Source organism: Dufourea novaeangliae, unplaced genomic scaffold (assembly GCF_001272555.1).
Source record: "Dufourea novaeangliae isolate 0120121106 unplaced genomic scaffold, ASM127255v1 scaffold244, whole genome shotgun sequence".
NCBI classification, from domain to species: Eukaryota; Metazoa; Arthropoda; class Insecta; order Hymenoptera; family Halictidae; genus Dufourea; species Dufourea novaeangliae.
The window spans coordinates 164,632-187,912 of record NW_015374131.1 but is presented as its reverse complement, the minus strand read 5'-3'; the positions used below and the strand labels follow the sequence as shown (position 1 = coordinate 187,912).

General features: G+C 38.9%; 1 protein-coding gene across 1 annotated transcript in view; it reads left to right on the top strand.

Moving 5' to 3' along the window:
- The first annotated feature begins 2,458 nt into the window (after positions 1-2,458).
- Positions 2,459-23,281, top strand: part of LOC107191247 (lateral signaling target protein 2 homolog) — a 25,763-nt gene continuing 4,940 nt past the window's right edge. Inside the window, exons 1-7 of the mRNA XM_015580237.1 lie at positions 2,459-2,464; positions 2,545-2,889; positions 5,937-8,290; positions 9,829-10,112; positions 10,213-10,280; positions 12,405-12,524; positions 14,796-15,120. Of these exons, the coding sequence (XP_015435723.1) occupies positions 2,459-2,464; positions 2,545-2,889; positions 5,937-8,290; positions 9,829-10,112; positions 10,213-10,280; positions 12,405-12,524; positions 14,796-15,120 (3,502 nt within the window). The remainder of the gene's footprint in view (positions 2,465-2,544; positions 2,890-5,936; positions 8,291-9,828; positions 10,113-10,212; positions 10,281-12,404; positions 12,525-14,795; positions 15,121-23,281) is intronic.

The window sequence follows — 23,281 nt, the reverse complement described above, 5'->3', positions numbered from 1 at the left end:
ATCACGTCCTAACAAGTCGAGAGTTTCTGCAGAAAGACTCTCCTTTTCTCCCACGTTCGCTTCCTCCTGGGGCGTTGGATTCTGTTTTGTAACCTCCTCCACTGACCTACTGCGAGAATGGCGTAATATTGGCCATCTTTCAATGTCGTCGTCAGGAGGCGTCATGTTACCGTTTTCCTGTATATCTGAAAACATGGGAAAATTGCTAAAACAAGTACAAGTCGCCAGACTACTACGAACTGAATTCATGGTTCTTGGTATCTGTCGGCAATGCTGAACATTCCCTATGTCATATCGCGGTTGCCAACATAAACTCTGGCTTGACGTGTTTTTCGGACGATGCTTGCCGCCATCTTTGTTATGTCGCGTTTGAGAACGCATATGGCTTGACGTGCCTCTCGGGCGACCCTCGATGCTGCCTTTGTTGGGTTGCAATTGGCATTGCACATGGCTGTACGTACCTCTCGGGCGACGTTCGACGCCATCTTTGTTGTGTCCGAACTGACATTGCACATGGCTGTACGTGCCTTGCGGGCGACGCTCGATGCCATCTTTATCATATCGTGGACTCGAAGATAAATTACGATAAGACGCACCTCGTGGGCTACGCTCTTCATCGTCTTGATCAAACTTCTTACCATACCTTCTATTGTAATATCTTCCACGACGGCTTCTCGACCATTCTCGACGCGCAGAAGACCCCGAACGATCTTGAGATGTGCTCTGTGATCTTGATAATATAGAATCATATTTACGAATTTTCCTCTCCAGTCGCCTTCTTTTTTCCCATAATCGATCTCTTTTTTTCTTCTCGAGATCGGTTACTTCCTAATTTACTCGTTACTCGTAATAGGTTAATCAACACATGTGATGCGAATCGCACAGCCAAACGTAATGGAGAATCGCTGGAACGCAGCGCAGCATGGTAAACAAGGCACCATTGGACCCATTGGTGGCATTATTTGTTTTTTATGTGCCAAATTTAAAAATACTGTGATAGGATCGTACAACTGGCGTTACTAGTTATTAATCTAGAGCAGGCTTCACAATTAATTGCTCGTTTTGGCCGATTTTCGGAGGCAGCGCCCCCTTTCTCCTGACGCGCGTTTTTGCCCCCGCGACGACTAAGAAGCTCGATCCACCTCAGGCGCGTGTCATATCAATCGTGCGTGGCGCATTAGGGTGACACTCGACATATTAATTCGCTGGCGGGCGCGTCCGTCAGAGTCGCATAAGCGGACGTGCCATGTACTTAGATAGTGATGGGTAACCAAGCCGAATTCAAGCCGACCAAGGCAGATGACGTCACGGGGTCGACACTCGGGTTACACTGTAACACACAAAATGAATCACCCTTGAATAAAAATTTAAACTTTTACTCCTTTCAGTGCAGTCTCTTAAAAATGTTACGAATGAATTTAGAAGATTCTCCTAATCCTCCCAGTTACCTAAAACTTATATAGTAGAATGTTTAATAAACTTTTACAATAATTTCCTTTTATTTGGAACTTGATTAAATCCTTAATAAAGTAAACAAATTTTTGTTTAGTTCCAGTTTCTGCGAATTAATTCATAACTATTTAAATATAGGTATTTGCATACACATCGTACTTACTTGAATATTGTTTTATTTACTCACATTGCTTTGCACAGAATATTTCGAAATTTTTGTAGTAGTCTTGTACTTTTCGTATAATATATGGCATGAATGTATCACTAACTTTGGTTTGCTTTCTACACGTTACACTAAAGTTAAAAAATTCTATAAATTATTTAACACGTAGTAACCAGATTCACTATTGAGGTATATAAACCATATTCGATAACACGAAGAATATTACACTGTTTTTTCATCAACGCATTTACTTTATTCAGAACTCATTGTTTAAATCAATCCTGGCAATACGTTAATACATTTCTTACACATTTCTAGACTAATTTGATTTCAATCTGTCTGTAATGTTTTTCCGACACCTTTTACGTTTCCTATTTTCATTTACAGTTAAGGTCAGAATCTTGACTTATAGTTTTTTTTATTACTCACCAATCTGCATAAATCGCATATAAAAAGCTGTGACTTTGTACACAGGGTCATTATTCCGTTTCAAAAGTGACGTAAAACAGTACAACTTTCAAACAGTACAAAAATTCTGTCCGTATTCAGATATATTATCGCACCCTCGCGAGAAGTGCCACAAGTCAGACTTTTTTAATTTTCGTTTTATCGCCTGCAGTATCTTCCAATACGTAGATCCACCATCCAGAAAAGTGTCATACGTCCAATACTTCAAGCGCGATGACGCTAGTGTCTCTTCGTTTAACATACAAAATGCTATGTAATGAATCTGTTTTTTTTCGCCCTCCTGAAAAATTACATGTTTTCGACCTATGACACTTTTCTTGCGACGCGGTGCGGTATCCTTTCTTATAACGCAGTCGAGTGATCGATCGTATGAGAATGGCAGTGTGCGATAGTAGTGCTGCAATAATACGCTGTTCGAACGAGTGCTCAACTAACGTTTCTATTCGCAGTACCTTTTTCAGACCCAAAATCCGCTGGACCCGTCGCTAGAAAAGCTGATCGAGTCAATGAAGATCTTCGATCGACTGTTCGCCGATTTCGAGCTGTGCTATGTCGGTGCCATGGTGCCGGTGAAATCGACGGAGGAGTACGAGCAGCAGGAGCTGGTGTGCGTTTTGTTCTCGGAGACGCTGCAACGAGCACTCGAACGTGGATTGCTCAGCCAGGCCGATGTGGATAATTACGAACCGGCCCTGATGTTCACGATTCCCCGTTTGGCGATTGTTTCCGGCCTCCTGGCTCCGCCCGGGGGCCCACTGTGCCTCAATTCCCCCGACAACATTAGTGAAATGTTTAGACCATTTCGGGTAAGCGATCGATCAAGAGTTAACGAGTATTCTGTGAATAGTTATCGAGTATTTTAACCCTCGCTGTACTCAGCCATTTTCTCGTTTCATGGACTACCAAGAAGGCTGGTGGTACTACCTTATGTCCACTTAATAGATATTGGGTTGGCAATAAAGTATTTTCGGTTGTGACACATAGATAGCGTTGCAAGTGTTTTGAAGGACTCCTGTCTGCGTTATGGTTTTTTCCTTTTAACATTTGATATCAGTCACATTTAGGTCACTTAAGAAGCAAGTTGTGCAAATTTTTTTTTGTAGCTGTTAGTTCAGGGTCAATTTTAACATGGAGTGCAAAAACGAACATTTTCGGCATATTTTACTTTTTTATTTCCGTAAAGGAAAGAAAGCTGCTGAGGCCCACAAAGAGATATGTGAAGTTTATGGTGTTGATTGCATAAAAGATCGCACGCGTTAGAATTGGTTTAAAAAATTCCGTTCTGGAGATTTTTCACTCAAAGATGACCAACGTTCTGGTCGACCTGCTGATGTTGATGATGGATTGAAGAGGATCGTCACATAACTTCGAGAGATTGCAGAGAGGTTAAATGTATCGCACACAACAATTGAAAATCACTTAAAATGTCTTGGACTCGCTAAGAAGCTCGATATTTTGGTTCCGCATATATTGAAAAAGATTCACTTAACACAACAAATCAATATTTGCGATATGCATCTCAAGCGCAATAAAGCCGATCCTTTTTTGAAACGTATCATCACTGGTGATGAACAATGAGTCATGTACAGTAACATCATTCGAAAACGATCATGGTCCAAGCGTGATGAACCAGTACAATGCACATCTAAACCTGAATTGCATCAAAAAAAGGTCATGTTGTCAATTTGGCGGGACTACAAAGGTGTTGTGTATTTTGAGTTGCTTTCAAGAAACCAGACGATCAATTCAGATGTTTACTGTCAACAACTATTGAAACTGGATGAAGCAATAAAAGAAAAACGGTCAGAATTGGCAAATCGCAAAGGAATTGTGTTCCACCATGATAATGCAAGGCCTCACACATCTTTAGTAACTCGTGGGAAATTATTGGAGCTTGGTTGGGAAGTGATGTCGCATCCCCATACAGCCCTGATCTGGCACCATCTGATTACCATATATTTCGAAGTTTGCAAAACTCTTTGAATGGTAAAACTTTTACAAATGATGATGACCTTAAGTCGCACTTGGTTCAGTTTTTTGCTGATAAGGACCAGAAATTCTATGAGTGCGGAATCAAGAAGCTGCAAGAAGAATGGCAAAAGGTCATTAAGCAAAATGGAAAATATATAATTGATTAAAGTTAAACTTTGTATAAAAAAATGAGTTTTATTTCACACTACAAAACCGAAATTACTTTCTTGCCAACCCAATAGAGAGATTTACATATTCTTTATTTCAGCCTCACAGCCAAGAAACTTGTATTTGGTTTACAATTTACGTAACTTTACATTGCTGACTTAATCCACGCAGTCTTCTTATTTACTCTCTACTTTCATTCCCCTTCTGTTTTGAATCCTAACCTCTTTCTTACTATTTATTTCTTATTGCCCTATTACACATCTTTTTCTTTCATCTCTCCCTTTTCGTGTCAAATCCCTAAGCCATTTCTCTATATTCTTGTCATTTCTTCTTCTACTCACCGCGTCTTCTGTCCTAACCCCTCTCTCTATTTTGCCAGTCTCTTACCAAATGTTCTAGTGTTTAGAGTCTGTCCCAGCATAAGTCACAAATTCTTTCTTCTCTTTTCTCCCACTATCTGTTCCACCTTTTTAAATTTCTGCATATTTTATGGTCACTTAATAAGAACCTGTAATGTCTTACAAAAGTTTTAACTGTATTTAAACATTACAGTTAAAAGAATTTATTACAAGTAATTAGTTTCATAAGTAATTTTTTTAAGTATACAAAACTTGTTTCAAAATGAACTGCAGGTAATTCAGTCACTTTCACTTTGAGAGTCATCACAGTTCTGACATATGTATAACAGTTTCTTTACTATAGCTTCTATGCACTCACATATCTGTATTATGAACTACATAAATACCATTACATATAATCTTTACGTTCCACCGATTATTTTTATTAGTTTTTAATTTTAAACTTGTTTTCAAACTATGAAACAGTATTTTTGTTCTCATATGAAGAGATATTTGTAGACAAGATCTAATATTTTCAGAATGTTTAAGTAAATTTTATTTTTCAGCTGTTTTAAACTGATATTACTGTTAACAAAAAGTATTTGATCAAAAAGACTGATGAATTATAATAGAAAATTGTTCACATGTTCGATGTAATTAAACATTTACTAGTAATGAAAGATGTAGAACAGTTATCTGTGGTTAAATTATATGTGTTTGTTTAATTGCAAGTACAGAATAAGAAAGTGAAATCCTCATTGGGGAAAGTGACCAATCACCAGCAGCTATCGAAGAAAGTTTATAATCTTTTTTATTATCCTCTTTTATTTTGAAAATTTTACATGTTTCCAATGCTGTGTGATATTATTCACACAGGTACCTATAAATATTATATTCCACTGAACACTATGTTACTGCATATTTACAAAAATATACGAGAATATTTATAAATTGTTAATATTTTCATCATATATAAAGAAAGACGAAAACTTACAATGGAGGTCAGAGTGGCAATAACTACATAGTACTTTCACTAGTAGAGTCAATGATTAAGACACTATGTTTTTTCCTCTTTTACTAAACTGATGATATGTTGTAATTTCAAAACATTTTCCCTCTCCTTTACTAAAATGATGTACAATTGTACCCGTTAAACTAACAAAAAAATGAGATTTATTCATCAGTAATAATACAACAGACATTGTAGACTAATTTAAATGGTGAATTATCTACGAAAGAAAGAAATTTAAAAAAGAAGATATTTATAACTCAACCTCCTAGAACGAAAAGTATCGTATTACTCATTGGTATACCCAACACGAAACAGCATACCCATGAAGATAACAATATCTAACAGACATTGTGTTTCATTTCAGACGCTTCTTCTGAAAATAAGGGAGCTTCTCTGGACGCTAAGCAACCGTGAGCTGTACATGCTAGAGAAATTGTTATGTTCGAACGAGGAACCGTCGAGTCCTATCACGCACACGTCGAGGTCCGCGTGCCAGGACATACCGGACCTGGAGGAATTCGTTCACAATTTTTATACCGGTTACCCGAACTGTAAAGACTTCATCGTAGATTTTTACACAGTGACGAAGAACACGGGGAACAACATGGACGAGGTGGCGAATGATGTAGTTCAGGATTTGACAGAGGAAAACGTGAACGGCGATCGCTTGTTAGTGGGTACGGTCAAACTAGATGAGGAGGATAGGCACGGGGATACAAGGACAAACACCGCGGAACACGGGCCTAATTGTTTGACTATATACATGGATGGGTATGACGAGAGTGTGAGGTGTAATGGTGGCGCGAAGACATCGAGGGAACGGGACAATGTCAAGAAAGCTTGCAACTCGAACGGTAGCAGACAGCAACGATCCAGAAATGGCAGCCCTTGTCCAACAAGGGACGAGGAGAACGCGAGTTCCGGTTACTTGTCAGTTTATGGAGCTGCGGTTCAGGTTAGTGCAGAAGGCATTGTGTCTGGTTTCGGTGAGAACCAATTGGGCCATCAGTTGCACCAACATCAGGCCGATTTCATGAGCTCCGATATATCCGAAATATTCGTCGGTTCCGGAAACATCGAAATCCCGCAGACCCAGTACCTCTTGAACCAAGTCTCGCACGACAACAACGTGATGACCGTTGAGACCGTGCACATTGAGAACTCGCTGCCGGATCTGGACTCCAAGAAACTGATCTCAGAAGCGAATAAGACGCTTTCGAATCTTCTGTTGGACGGCGACTGCCAGAACGAAATATCGGAGCACACGGATTCCGGTATCTGCACCGTGATATCATCGGAGAACACGAGTCTGTACGACAAGAGTCCCGAGGAGAAGAAAACATTCGTGAACGAGATCCAACAGGACGATCAGAACCTGGACGACGAGGACACGCAAGAGAACACCAGTTACTCCTGCTCGAATCTAAATTCGCCGAAAAGGAAGAGCTCCACGATCTCGGACAACTCTTGCGTGTGTAGCCTGAGAACAGTGAAACCGTCGGTCGCTCATTTGGATCATTCGATCGAGGTACACAATCTTTACTCGGTCAGCACTGAGGCCGCAAAACACATTCCGAGGATATCGTCGAATTTCGACGGCACCAACGAGGAGTTTGTCGGGGTCGCGTACGGGAACGGTCACATATCCGTGTGCGACTCGAACCAGTCCAGCTTCCAGATTAACTACACCGAGAACTGGGAGAACCTGAACCTGAACATCGACGCGTCCACGTCCAGAAGGGAGTTCTGGTGCGACCTGAAATGCGAGAATTGCCCGTCGACGTCCCAGAACATTGGCAAGATCGGGACGAAGATCGAGCAGTACGCGCAGGACAAGATCATGTCGCGGAAGACGCGGGACGATAAGCAGAAACGGAGATATCACCGTAAACACGAGCGGAACGGTGTGATCCACGGGGTGCAGGAGAACAGAACGTCGAACTTCCAGACTGTATACTGCGCAACCAGCACCGAAAGTTCTCGGTCGAACTCGACCGATCGGTGTTTGAATCCCAGATTAGTCAGTTACGGCGCGAGTTTGCATCCCAGTCAGAACACCAGGCAGATGCCGAACTTCGGTAGTCACAGTCCTCACGCTAGCCCGAGGATGCAGCACTTCGAACCCCGTACGAACGGCACGTCGGGCCAACGGACTTGTCACATCGCTCCTAGAGCGCAGAGGAACATGTCGCCGCAAAACAGGAAGCTTTTGGACCACAGACGGTCGAGATCGGAGCAAATCAGTAGAATGAAGAGAAGAGACATTGAGAAGAGGGACAGGTGCGATCGGATTAATCCTCGTTCGGAGCAGACGAAAAGGAAGCTGGAATGCAGAAGTCCTAATGAACTGATGAACGACGGTTTGGGACCAAGAACAGACAAGAGTGGCCTGGTCACAGAGCCAATTTCGCCTGTTTTGGTGCCGCAAAATGTTCCTTACGGGATCCAGAACGTAATAAAAGACAATAATGCACAGAGAACTACCCGAACGATAAGACTGGTCAATCCGTCGACGGTGTCTGGCACGCAGTCGTTCAGCTTGGATCACTCCTTGACTCACAAGCAAGATATGGGATCCAGTTCTAGCTGTTCGAGCTGTTGCGACTCGAGCTCGGAGACCAGCGAGTTTCAGAGCGATTGCCAGGACGACGAGGAGATCGCACTTGCCATGCAGGCCGCCGAGATCGCAAACAGAAATCAGATTCGGGCGAAGTTTCGGTAAAATGATTTTCCATGATTTTTGTTATTGTACATACAGGGATGTCACTTACATGCGTTGAAAATATAGTAATAGAGTTGAAGAAGTAGGCGGTAAGGAGAATCATACTAATTCCATGAAATTAATTTTTAGGATTTTGTTGATTACTTTTGATCGTTAAAATATAATCGAGCATTTCGATCAGTAGTACAATTTTCGCATGTATTATAGAAATTTAATGAAATATAGTTTTTAAGTCAGAGTTTTAGCGACCAAATTCTTTTGTACGTTTTCATAGGTCAAAAGCACAAAAATACTTTGTTTATTTTCGTAGTTACATCAATTTTCTGTCATTAATCTTGTTACGTATATTGATCTACATATACGTACACACTCTCTCTCTCTCTTGCGAGTATTTGCCCATATGTATATTAGATTCATCTTACCAAAAAATCTACTAGATATTTCAGAAGAACTAGTTTTTCTCGCAGTTAGGGTCATAAATAAACTTGTGAATTGTATGTATTCATAGAATTCGCAATTGTCTAAAACTTACAATTAGTATATTAAAAACCCTTATAGCACTTTTATGTTAGTCACAGCTTGATAGAATCCTTAATAGTGTCAACAAATTTCTATTCGATTCTATGGTCTGTTTTTCCAAAGAAGATGCCTGGGAAGTAGGCCCGAGTTTTCGCGGTGTTGCCGCGATCGCGAGACATCTACGGCACTTGTGTCTCTCTCACTCTTTGCGTCTTGGCCAATGACGTGCGACCGTCCACGTGAGTCCTCGCCTACGGTCGTCTGTCTCAATCGCACGTATTACAAACCTCTCGAAAAGGACCTACCTACAATTTCAAGGAGTGGGGACTGCCTTCAGCACGCGTCCGTCAATCATCCATTGTTTGGAAATGGCGGAGAATGTTGACGAGACGCTGAACGTTTTCACGCGTCAAGAGTTAAAATACATGAATAAGAAACAGTTTATTCCTTTTGAAAGAATGTATTGTAACCAATTATTGAGCAACATATTAAAAGGGGATTGAATTAATACGTAGGTTATTAAACGCAACACGTGGAAATCGCAGGGTAAAGAAGGAAGTTGGTTTACGGAGCGTCTGAGCGAGAGGCTCTCGTGCCGATGTGCCGGAGGATGGAAAGAGACACACAGTGGCATTGAGACCGTCACAACGTCGCACGAAATACGTAACTCCGGTAGGCCAACCTCCCAGGCATCTTCTTTAGAAAAACAGACCATAGTTCCTATAAATTACTGTGCAAACATTTATATTTACATAAATATCTGCAATCTGCTCATAAAACAACGAAAATCCATTATTTGTTGCAAATTCCTAAAGTGAAATGTAAAATGAAAGTAAATAATAAACTTTTCCTCGAGAGGAGTGCAAATCCTTATGAGTGGTATAGTACATTGTAAATTTATAAATCCAAGAACGGTAGTTATAAGTTTGTATGTTCGTATTGAATTAAAATCGTTCACATGTTGTGAATTTTAGCTACTGGTCGGGCGATCTTCAAATACGTTTCATCATTTCAGGTCGTCGGAAGACCTTGTTCATCGTCTGTTCGTGTGTATAGCTGGTGTGGCTGACCAGTTGCAGACTAACTTCGCGTCGGATCTACGCAATATTTTGAAGTGCGTGTTCCTGATGAACAGTAGTCAAACCGTGGAGGACGAGGTGACGAAAGACGAAGGTTTAACTACGGATAATCAGTTAGCGAGTCCTATAAGTGATACAATTAATCAGGATCGACAAGATTCGTTGCAGGAGTTTGAGGACGATTTGGAAGATACAACGACGGCAAATGAACAAAACACAAGTACGTTCTGCTTAAAAATATGATCATCATTGGTTTGTTTATTGCTCTTGTATAATCATGAATATAAACAGAATTTGCGAATTTACATGTATCAAAAAAGGCTTTGCCTGCTTTTCTGTAGATAGGCATCATTTCTTGGGCATCAGTATTTGTTGCTTTGAACCAAATGTAATTAAAAATTTCTGTTTAAACATTATTTTGATTCACATGGAACATTGAACTGGAATAGATTTCAGAAGATGTTCATTGTTAAGATGTTTCTAAATCAAACATCAGTAAATCAGAAATTTCAAATTTTGTTCAGTTCTGAAGTAGTCAAGCTCTGTGTAACTGTTAGTAAGTGATCAACGAGATTTTCGTGATAATAATAGAAGAAGTATACTTTAGAATTATTCAAATAAAATATTATTTGAACCTGTGTTTAAGAGGAGCATATTGCCACCAATTCATTCGGGAACAATCGTTTCGAATTTACTTCGCTTACTCTCACTCATATCTTTTTTCACCTACATTTTTCTCTTTTCAGCCCTAGTATGATTCTCCATTTATCATCTGACTGTTTTCTCATTTCTCTGAAAACTTGGATTTGAAATACGTAAAGATAATTCAAGATATAATAAACACGTAAAGGTAATCTAAGATATGATAAATATGTACAGATAACGCAAGATGACATTGTTTCATCTATTTTCGTTGAAGGAAATACAGACAGACAACCCTGTATTACACGATATTGCCATACCATGGTTTCGCTCTAACAGGGTTAGAGAATTGTAGAAACCCTCGAATAACACAGCATTTCTCAACACGACTACAGAATCGTGTACAATAGTGTAGTTTCGTTAGTTTTCTTAAGCCTAAAGGCAGGTCCAAATACGTGCAACAGCGAACACGAACACGCGCAACATGGCGCGCGGCCAAAATCCCGTACACACTCGTGCAACATGCAACAGAATTTTCACTCAAGACCCTAACAGATCAATTTTAACGACCCGGCGCGCATTTGCAACGCGCGAATGTTCGTGAAGACGGGGAAACACGGCTGTCGCGCGCACGAGAACGTTCGGCGCGCATCGTTGACGAAATTGGAAGGAGCTTTTCTATCATTGTTGAATTAAACCATCCGTAGTGAAAAATAAACCGCTGAATGGATGAATAACATCTATATAGAATGTTCATGTACCAAATAGTAAGAATATGTTTCCTGTTTCCGTGAATATGTATTATAAAAATAGTATAAATATAATATATATTTATACATAAAGGTTTTCATTGTTATATAATGTAATCATATTATTGAGAAAAGGTTGAGAGATTATATGTATGGTCGTGTATGACAGCCACATACACATTTCTCACTTGCTTTATGACATTGTTACTATACCTACGTACATATAACTTTGTTCGAATGCACATTTTCATGCATTTACTTGCTAACACAAAACTTCAGGTCGTCGGTCAATTTTATTACTGAAGGAATAGTCAGGTAGAGAATCGGCAAGAAAAGGTGTATCAGGTTAAATTTTCTAGTTACCTGAAGCTTCGTTTTGAAGGTAAATGTACGAACAAGGGGAAAGCCCCGAAGAAGCCCCGTAAAAGTACTTGGTTTTTCTACAATCATATGAAATTATTGTCAGAATGGGACATGTCTCGACGCCGATTTAATACAATGGAAGTAAATAATAATATTTATAATAATGTGTAATATTTTCGTAAATAAAATATATACAGGGTGAAATTTCTTGCTGCATAATATGAAAGGCCGTGCCGCTTTAAACAACCGCGCTATTAAAACCGTGTCGACTCACTGTCGATGGTGGAGGGGGTGACACAGTCGCTCCGGCGACATCGCCCCTGTACCTAGTCACTAGCTGCTAGTGATGAGTCTTCGAGCCCAGCAGCTCGAGCCGGCTCGAGGCCAACCATTCCCCGGCTTGACTCGGCCGGCTTGAACAAGCCGGAATGACAGTTTTATGAGGTGTCAGCGGATACAAGGCTCTGCCTAGCCAAGCCTTGGCGAGTAGAGATGCTATCTGATACTCTATAAACCGCCGCCGACCGACGCTCGGGTTACACTGTAACACACAGAACGACGAATCACCCATGAATAAAAATTGAAACTTTTACTTCTTTTAGTGTACTTTCTTAAAAATGTTATGAATAAATTTAGGAGATTCTTCTGATGAAAATAAGTCCAAACCCGACAAAATCAGACTATATTTAATAACATACAATTCGTATGGCGACAGAACGTACGTATAAAAATGGTTTTCGCTACATTTCTGTGTTCAGAGACTCGCAAAAATTGTGAAAAAGTCGCATACATTGCAAATGCCGGGCACCTATTACAAAACTGTCTCCAATTTTGCTATTGAAAATTGTAGTTGGAGAAAATTAAGAACCATAAAATTGGTAAGAAATGCGAATTGCTTAAGGAAATTTTGGTGACTAGATTTATATTTTTACAGTAATAACATATATATTCATAACCATTCTCCTTGCAATTTTTTAGATTTTTAGATAAGGTATGTCATGCTCAATCCCTTCGCACCGATGGACGAGATATCTCGCCACGTGATTTCGTTCATGATATGCTTTGGCCGAGATATCTTGTAACACAATGTCTTTCATGCGATGCTATGTACGAAATATCTCGCGACACAAAGTCGTTCATGAATTTTTATTACAACGCGAGATATCTCTTCCAACGATTTGCATCAAAATAAATTCGTAGGTCACTGTGAATGTGAATGTAGGAAAGGTTAGGAATGTCAACTGAAGAAAATGTTTTGTTTCTAGAAACTAATGATTTTATTTTTTCATAATGCGATTCTTATTAAATCATCGCAACATGAAGACTACACTTACGAAATGCTCCATAAAAACTGTTGTAATGAACTCAATGTAGAAGCGGAATACCATCGTCTAAAATCTAAAGCAACCAATGAGTGACATTCACTTGTAAACATTGAAAAACGGGAACGTGAGCGCGAGACATCTCGTTCAAAGCATATCATGAATGAAATCATGTGGCGAGATATCTCGTCCTCCGATGCGAAGGGGTTAAAAATATGATAAATTCTTTTGACATTTCTTCCGTGAAAAAGTAATTTATACCTTGAATGTTTGTACTTTCTTTACTAAATGAGTACATAAGCTGATATGAAATATCTTTATAATACGGTATTCATTATATTGTAAAGTATTTACTCCACTACCAACAGCAGTGTTGCTTAACACCCTGTAGAAAAGATTGAAAAATTCAAAACATTATTAACGAATAATTCCGAATACTTTATTTAACTGTGGTTAAAATAAAAAATATCATTGCATAATTACATAAATAAATAATTACGTATACAATCAAATCTAAGATGCTTGCAGCCACTTTTCATAAGATAATATCATCAGCAACAAAATAATTTAATTTCAAGGAATAAATGGAACATCACATCAGATCTCGATTCTCTGTTGTTTCAAACATCTAATACTATATCAGCATAGAAAAACAATGTACGAATGGCACCAAGTTCAATACTTAAAAGTAGTTTTTCATTATCGAATGCTTACAATTTAGAATACTGCAAGAATACTAAGAATTTTTATATAAATGATGAGTTATAAGTAAAATAAACAATTACTTTTACTTCAACGAAAAGGCAAAACTGATTTACACGCGCCATACGATTTTCTACGTTGCGCATCAGAATGCTCGTGTTCGGCTTGACGTTGTACGAAGTCGTTAGCTGCGCGTCGACCCATTAAAATCAACCCTTTCAAGTGTGTTCTGCAATGCGCGTTGCATGTATGTGAAATGGCTTTAACCCTGTTTTTTGTATATACGAGGTGCTATCAAAAAGAAACTGGACTACGTTTCGACGCTCGTGTGTCCCCAGCTTTGATGGCTTTGCGGGTCACTTTTTTTATACCATTGTGCATCAGTCTTACGTGAGTCCTCGCCTACGGTCGTCTGTCTCAATCGCACGTATTACAAACCTCTCGAAAAGGACCTACCTACAATTTCAAGGAGTGGGGACTGCCTTCAGCACGCGTCCGTCAATCATCCATTGTTTGGAAATGGCGGAGAATGTTGACGAGACGCTGAACGTTTTCACGCGTCAAGAGTTAAAATACATGAATAAGAAACAGTTTATTCCTTTTGAAAGAATGTATTGTAACCAATTATTGAGCAACATATTAAAAGGGGATTGAATTAATACGTAGGTTATTAAACGCAACACGTGGAAATCGCAGGGTAAAGAAGGAAGTTGGTTTACGGAGCGTCTGAGCGAGAGGCTCTCGTGCCGATGTGCCGGAGGATGGAAAGAGACACACAGTGGCATTGAGACCGTCACAACGTCGCACGAAATACGTAACTCCGGTAGGCCAACCTCCCAGGCATCTTCTTTAGAAAAACAGACCATAGTTCCTATAAATTACTGTGCAAACATTTATATTTACATAAATATCTGCAATCTGCTCATAAAACAACGAAAATCCATTATTTGTTGCAAATTCCTAAAGTGAAATGTAAAATGAAAGTAAATAATAAACTTTTCCTCGAGAGGAGTGCAAATCCTTATGAGTGGTATAGTACATTGTAAATTTATAAATCCAAGAACGGTAGTTATAAGTTTGTATGTTCGTATTGAATTAAAATCGTTCACATGTTGTGAATTTTAGCTACTGGTCGGGCGATCTTCAAATACGTTTCATCATTTCAGGTCGTCGGAAGACCTTGTTCATCGTCTGTTCGTGTGTATAGCTGGTGTGGCTGACCAGTTGCAGACTAACTTCGCGTCGGATCTACGCAATATTTTGAAGTGCGTGTTCCTGATGAACAGTAGTCAAACCGTGGAGGACGAGGTGACGAAAGACGAAGGTTTAACTACGGATAATCAGTTAGCGAGTCCTATAAGTGATACAATTAATCAGGATCGACAAGATTCGTTGCAGGAGTTTGAGGACGATTTGGAAGATACAACGACGGCAAATGAACAAAACACAAGTACGTTCTGCTTAAAAATATGATCATCATTGGTTTGTTTATTGCTCTTGTATAATCATGAATATAAACAGAATTTGCGAATTTACATGTATCAAAAAAGGCTTTGCCTGCTTTTCTGTAGATAGGCATCATTTCTTGGGCATCAGTATTTGTTGCTTTGAACCAAATGTAATTAAAAATTTCTGTTTAAACATTATTTTGATTCACATGGAACATTGAACTGGAATAGATTTCAGAAGATGTTCATTGTTAAGATGTTTCTAAATCAAACATCAGTAAATCAGAAATTTCAAATTTTGTTCAGTTCTGAAGTAGTCAAGCTCTGTGTAACTGTTAGTAAGTGATCAACGAGATTTTCGTGATAATAATAGAAGAAGTATACTTTAGAATTATTCAAATAAAATATTATTTGAACCTGTGTTTAAGAGGAGCATATTGCCACCAATTCATTCGGGAACAATCGTTTCGAATTTACTTCGCTTACTCTCACTCATATCTTTTTTCACCTACATTTTTCTCTTTTCAGCCCTAGTATGATTCTCCATTTATCATCTGACTGTTTTCTCATTTCTCTGAAAACTTGGATTTGAAATACGTAAAGATAATTCAAGATATAATAAACACGTAAAGGTAATCTAAGATATGATAAATATGTACAGATAACGCAAGATGACATTGTTTCATCTATTTTCGTTGAAGGAAATACAGACAGACAACCCTGTATTACACGATATTGCCATACCATGGTTTCGCTCTAACAGGGTTAGAGAATTGTAGAAACCCTCGAATAACACAGCATTTCTCAACACGACTACAGAATCGTGTACAATAGTGTAGTTTCGTTAGTTTTCTTAAGCCTAAAGGCAGGTCCAAATACGTGCAACAGCGAACACGAACACGCGCAACATGGCGCGCGGCCAAAATCCCGTACACACTCGTGCAACATGCAACAGAATTTTCACTCAAGACCCTAACAGATCAATTTTAACGACCCGGCGCGCATTTGCAACGCGCGAATGTTCGTGAAGACGGGGAAACACGGCTGTCGCGCGCACGAGAACGTTCGGCGCGCATCGTTGACGAAATTGGAAGGAGCTTTTCTATCATTGTTGAATTAAACCATCCGTAGTGAAAAATAAACCGCTGAATGGATGAATAACATCTATATAGAATGTTCATGTACCAAATAGTAAGAATATGTTTCCTGTTTCCGTGAATATGTATTATAAAAATAGTATAAATATAATATATATTTATACATAAAGGTTTTCATTGTTATATAATGTAATCATATTATTGAGAAAAGGTTGAGAGATTATATGTATGGTCGTGTATGACAGCCACATACACATTTCTCACTTGCTTTATGACATTGTTACTATACCTACGTACATATAACTTTGTTCGAATGCACATTTTCATGCATTTACTTGCTAACACAAAACTTCAGGTCGTCGGTCAATTTTATTACTGAAGGAATAGTCAGGTAGAGAATCGGCAAGAAAAGGTGTATCAGGTTAAATTTTCTAGTTACCTGAAGCTTCGTTTTGAAGGTAAATGTACGAACAAGGGGAAAGCCCCGAAGAAGCCCCGTAAAAGTACTTGGTTTTTCTACAATCATATGAAATTATTGTCAGAATGGGACATGTCTCGACGCCGATTTAATACAATGGAAGTAAATAATAATATTTATAATAATGTGTAATATTTTCGTAAATAAAATATATACAGGGTGAAATTTCTTGCTGCATAATATGAAAGGCCGTGCCGCTTTAAACAACCGCGCTATTAAAACCGTGTCGACTCACTGTCGATGGTGGAGGGGGTGACACAGTCGCTCCGGCGACATCGCCCCTGTACCTAGTCACTAGCTGCTAGTGATGAGTCTTCGAGCCCAGCAGCTCGAGCCGGCTCGAGGCCAACCATTCCCCGGCTTGACTCGGCCGGCTTGAACAAGCCGGAATGACAGTTTTATGAGGTGTCAGCGGATACAAGGCTCTGCCTAGCCAAGCCTTGGCGAGTAGAGATGCTATCTGATACTCTATAAACCGCCGCCGACCGACGCTCGGGTTACACTGTAACACACAGAACGACGAATCACCCATGAATAAAAATTGAAACTTTTACTTCTTTTAGTGTACTTTCTTAAAAATGTTATGAATAAATTTAGGAGATTCTTCTGATGAAAATAAGTCCAAACCCGACAAAATCAGACTATATTTAATAACATACAATTCGTATGGCGACAGAACGTACGTATAAAAATGGTTTTCGCTACATTTCTGTGTTCAGAGACTCGCAAAAATTGTGAAAAAGTCGCATACATTGCAAATGCCGGGCACCTATTACAAAACTGTCTCCAATTTTGCTATTGAAAATTGTAGTTGGAGAAAATTAAGAACCATAAAATTGGTAAGAAATGCGAATTGCTTAAGGAAATTTTGGTGACTAGATTTATATTTTTACAGTAATAACATATATATTCATAACCATTCTCCTTGCAATTTTTTAGATTTTTAGATAAGGTATGTCATGCTCAATCCCTTCGCACCGATGGACGAGATATCTCGCCACGTGATTTCGTTCATGATATGCTTTGGCCGAGATATCTTGTAACACAATGTCTTTCATGCGATGCTATGTACGAAATATCTCGCGACACAAAGTCGTTCATGAATTTTTATTACAACGCGAGATATCTCTTCCAACGATTTGCATCAAAATAAATTCGTAGGTCACTGTGAATGTGAATGTAGGAAAGGTTAGGAATGTCAACTGAAGAAAATGTTTTGTTTCTAGAAACTAATGATTTTATTTTTTCATAATGCGATTCTTATTAAATCATCGCAACATGAAGACTACACTTACGAAATGCTCCATAAAAACTGTTGTAATGAACTCAATGTAGAAGCGGAATACCATCGTCTAAAATCTAAAGCAACCAATGAGTGACATTCACTTGTAAACATTGAAAAACGGGAACGTGAGCGCGAGACATCTCGTTCAAAGCATATCATGAATGAAATCATGTGGCGAGATATCTCGTCCTCCGATGCGAAGGGGTTAAAAATATGATAAATTCTTTTGACATTTCTTCCGTGAAAAAGTAATTTATACCTTGAATGTTTGTACTTTCTTTACTAAATGAGTACATAAGCTGATATGAAATATCTTTATAATACGGTATTCATTATATTGTAAAGTATTTACTCCACTACCAACAGCAGTGTTGCTTAACACCCTGTAGAAAAGATTGAAAAATTCAAAACATTATTAACGAATAATTCCGAATACTTTATTTAACTGTGGTTAAAATAAAAAATATCATTGCATAATTACATAAATAAATAATTACGTATACAATCAAATCTAAGATGCTTGCAGCCACTTTTCATAAGATAATATCATCAGCAACAAAATAATTTAATTTCAAGGAATAAATGGAACATCACATCAGATCTCGATTCTCTGTTGTTTCAAACATCTAATACTATATCAGCATAGAAAAACAATGTACGAATGGCACCAAGTTCAATACTTAAAAGTAGTTTTTCATTATCGAATGCTTACAATTTAGAATACTGCAAGAATACTAAGAATTTTTATATAAATGATGAGTTATAAGTAAAATAAACAATTACTTTTACTTCAACGAAAAGGCAAAACTGATTTACACGCGCCATACGATTTTCTACGTTGCGCATCAGAATGCTCGTGTTCGGCTTGACGTTGTACGAAGTCGTTAGCTGCGCGTCGACCCATTAAAATCAACCCTTTCAAGTGTGTTCTGCAATGCGCGTTGCATGTATGTGAAATGGCTTTAACCCTGTTTTTTGTATATACGAGGTGCTATCAAAAAGAAACTGGACTACGTTTCGACGCTCGTGTGTCCCCAGCTTTGATGGCTTTGCGGGTCACTTTTTTTATACCATTGTGCATCAGTCTACCTGTGTGTATAGTGAGGTGTGCTACGAACAATTCAGTAGAAGTGTGATCGTGCGGTTCTGTAATTTGAAAGTGGACCTGAAGTTTGAAGAAAGGGCAAACGTGAAGTTTTGTGTCAAACTTGAAAAATCTGCCACAGAGCCATTTAAAATGCTTCAGCATAGAAACGACCACTGCCACTCAGACCCAAAGAAGTACCACGAATGAGAAGTTCGACGAGGAGCATGTTAATCGTTTGTATTTGGATATTAGTTGAAATGTGCACTGGGAACTTGTTCCTCATAATTTGATAGTTAATGCAAACTTTTATTCTAATGTTTCGAGGCGACTACGCGAAGACGTTTATCAGAAACGACCGCAATTGTGGAACAATGAAGGCTGGCTCCAACTTAACATAAAGAACATGTATGTATTTAGTATCGAAAAATACAAATAATCCTATCATTACTAGGGCATGTGGAAGGAGAAGTAGCGAAATAAGAACGAAGATTGTGCACGTCATGCAATCGAGTTTGCTGCAATCCACCAAATAATCATAACGATATGTATTCTTAATACAAAGCTCATGTATGTATTTAATATCGAACAATACAAGTAATCCTATCATTATTAGGGTACGTGGAAGGAGAAGCAACGAAATAAGAAACAAGACTGTGGACGTTAAACAGTCACATTTGCTACAATCTACCCACAATGATTGAAGATAAAGGCTTTTAAAATAAACTCCAAATATTCATTTAACGTAGAAAATTACAAACAATCCCGTAAAGGAAAAGTTATGTAGCTTGAGAAACGATGTGATGAAAACTGCTCCAAAATTTTTTGTACGTATTTTAGAATAAAAAAATTTTAAACGATTTTTAAAGTGCTTGTACATATATACTGGTCATTGTCATTTAGCTAGAAAGTAAAAGAAATATAATTAATGTAATAAAAAAGAAGTGAGTCCAGGTGGGACAAGAACCCGCGGTCGAGTTTGCAGTGGTTTCGCAGTCGGGCACTTAGCCGCTGCGTCATCAGTGGTTGTGAGTATCTACCTAAATATTTTCATGTACAAGGAACATAGTATAGTGTCAGGCAGTTGTGTTAATTTAATTTTTTTAGCTTATATATCATTTTGCTGAATGTAGAAACACGTGAAATCATATAATATACTTATTTAATAAAGGATATACAAAAATTCAAAGTATAAGTTACTTTCTCACCAAAAAAATCGGTTTTTGATTTTTTAAACTACGGCGCACCTTACCAATAAATCTCAAAAAAATTAAGGATACTACTTATGATATGTTGCTACTGTGAAAGTATAAATGTAATGCCGTTAAAACTTCAATAAGAAAAAAATATTTTTCATCATTTGTGATTTGTCACAACTAGGATATTCAACTAAAAAATTGCAAAAAAATCTCCAACACGCGCCCCAATAAATACTATCTACCAGATTTTTGACATAATTTTTGCGCATCATAAAACAGGGAAAATGGAGGAAAAACCAATAATCTGAATTTTCCCTATTACTACCCTCCTGGTCGAGATAGAGGGTTGAAACATGGCACAAATTGTTTTTTCTTGACACGGTATCGAATAGTATATTACAAGTCGAAATCGGTCTGAGGACACTTTTGACCCCCTTATCGTGCTATACCCTTTATAAATGAAATTGTAAGTGGAAACCACCTCAAAATAATGAACAGACATGTAATTTATAAAACAGCTGTACGTAGAAGTCTACACACTGATCAAAACAGAAAAGAATATTGTTGCATAAATAATGTGTAAATTGTATTATAGAATTAAATAGTATTATATTGCAATTTTTTGATAAAATTGTTATATTTGTAACTTTGCGATGTGCAATTTTTTCTTCACAGATGGATGCTTCGAATCTAAGATTTATGATTTCTGTTATAAGACAATAGAATAGATAATTGAAAACAAGAAAAATTACACGAATCATAAATCTTTGGTTCGGAGCTTTCGTTTTACTCCATTTGATTTTTGTTCAGACTATATCTATATTGTATACAGGGTATTTCCAAAGTGTCTCTCTTCCGAGAAATGAGGGGTTGCTTGGGTGATTTGAAACCACTTTTTCCTTAGCGAAAATGTTAGCTGCGGCTTTGTTAACGAGATATTAACGAAAAACACGGGCCAATCACAGCGCGAGTTTGCCGGCCGAGTTGCCGCGCTAGCGGTGGCTATGCGCCACGCTTGTACTATGACGCTCCGAACTAGCAAGTTGGCATGCATCCCAGGAAACCTTGTATAATTGCAAATAAGAAAAACATAACAAATCGAACTTTTTATCATCTTTTGTTTGTCATTTAAAGTGATGAATGAATGGAACATAAATGTAAGAAAATCATGTGTAACGTACAAAGACGAATACACAATTATTTTAAATTGTAAATTTCCTTCTCAAATAACGTATTAACGAAAAGGTAATGTAATATTGATCGTAGTTCGTTATTGACATAAAAATCCGTAGTTCAGTAACGGGCTACAGTGATATTGATTACAAATAATTGTCTTTAAGAAACCCGAAGAAAATGGACGTACGGAAACTTGCAGAATCATTGTCGTGAAAAAGTCATAGGTTGCGTTAAATTAAAAAAATAATAATCAAGAATAAATTGAATAGAACCCACCCTTTCCGAAATCCACCTGCAGCTTGTAGAGCTGTGTCAGTAGGTCACTATACCGATCCTGCTGATCGACAGACAAAATGGTTTATGGGTGGTGAGAGCTAGTGCACAGCTGGCCGCAAGTACGCGGCACCACCTAAAAACGTATTGACAAGTGCGGTCGAGTCAACGCACTAAATGGTCACGTCACTACACGGCCACTAACACTAACCACCTAACACTCTTTGAAATTTTGAAAGAATGTCAACTCTTATGACCAGGAAGTTCAGTTGCTGCGTGAAAACATGTGTCAGTAGGTCACTGTGTTGATCCTGGCTGCTGATGACCCAAGTGATTTCTGGTGGGATAGCGCCTAATCCACAGCTGAACGCAGGTACACGGTATTTGTCTTTGTACGTTACATATGATTTTCTTACGTTTATGTTTCATTCATTCATCACTTTAAATGACAAACGAAAGATGATAAAAAGTTCGATTTGTTATGTTTTTCCTATTTGCTATTATACACGGTTTCATGGGATGCATGCCAACTTGCTTCTTCGGAGCGTCATAGTACAAGCGTAACGCGTAGCCACCGCTAGCGCGGGAACTCGTCCGGCAAACCCGCGCTCTGATTGGTTCCGGTTTTTCGTTAATATCTTGTTAACAAAGCCGCAGCTAATATTTTCGCTAAGGAAAAAGTGTTTTCAAATCACCCAAGCAACTCCTTATTTCCCGGAAGAGAGACACTTTTGAGACACCCTGTATGTAAATCACATATGTATAGGGCATTCCGTATACAATATACGTCATATACAACATATATGTGTATATCGAATTTTAGTTCCTGTAAACAGAATATCTCGTAAATGGCGTAGCGAGCAATTCTTCAGTTTTACGTAGAGGGGAGTTGTCGACCCCTGAACTGCTTCGCTCCTCAAGACGCTAGAGAACAACTGCCGCGCAGACTGCAGCCATAGACTTATAAAAATAGATTGCGCGTACAACGTGAAGAGCTGTCCTCAACATTAGAGAGGGATCGCAACAGTGGTCGGACATCTTTTTCTCTCCTACATCTGTAGAACAATTTTCTTTCTTTTTTTAACGGGGGATAATTTGGAAAGTGTTGGGGAAAACCTTGAAAAGAATGTGGGGTTTCACGTACTAAAAACCCTCCCCGTGACCCTCGGGCGTAGGGCTGGTAACGGGATCGCTCAGCATAACCGCGACCAGCCCCGTCCATTGCCCTCCCCTATAGGTGTTTAAGGAAAGTGCTCTTCTCAGGAGAGGGGTGATTGCTCCCTCCCCCCGGGGCGGCTGTGATGCCGTCCCTCCACCTCCTACCTACAGCGCCGAAGGGTCACCTCTCGACGCTGTCTTCTCGTGGGCCGACCGTGAAAGGAGGTGGTACTCCCAGTACCACCTCCTCGGCCCGGTTGCCCCGCGGGCGACGCGAGAGTCATCGCGGTTGTGACCCTATGAATCGCGCCACCCGCGGGCAACTCTGTAGAACCATCAATGCGACCCCCCCCCACAATTTGAATGATTAGAAAGAGAAAAAGACCCGATCGTTCTCTCTCTCTCTCTCTCTC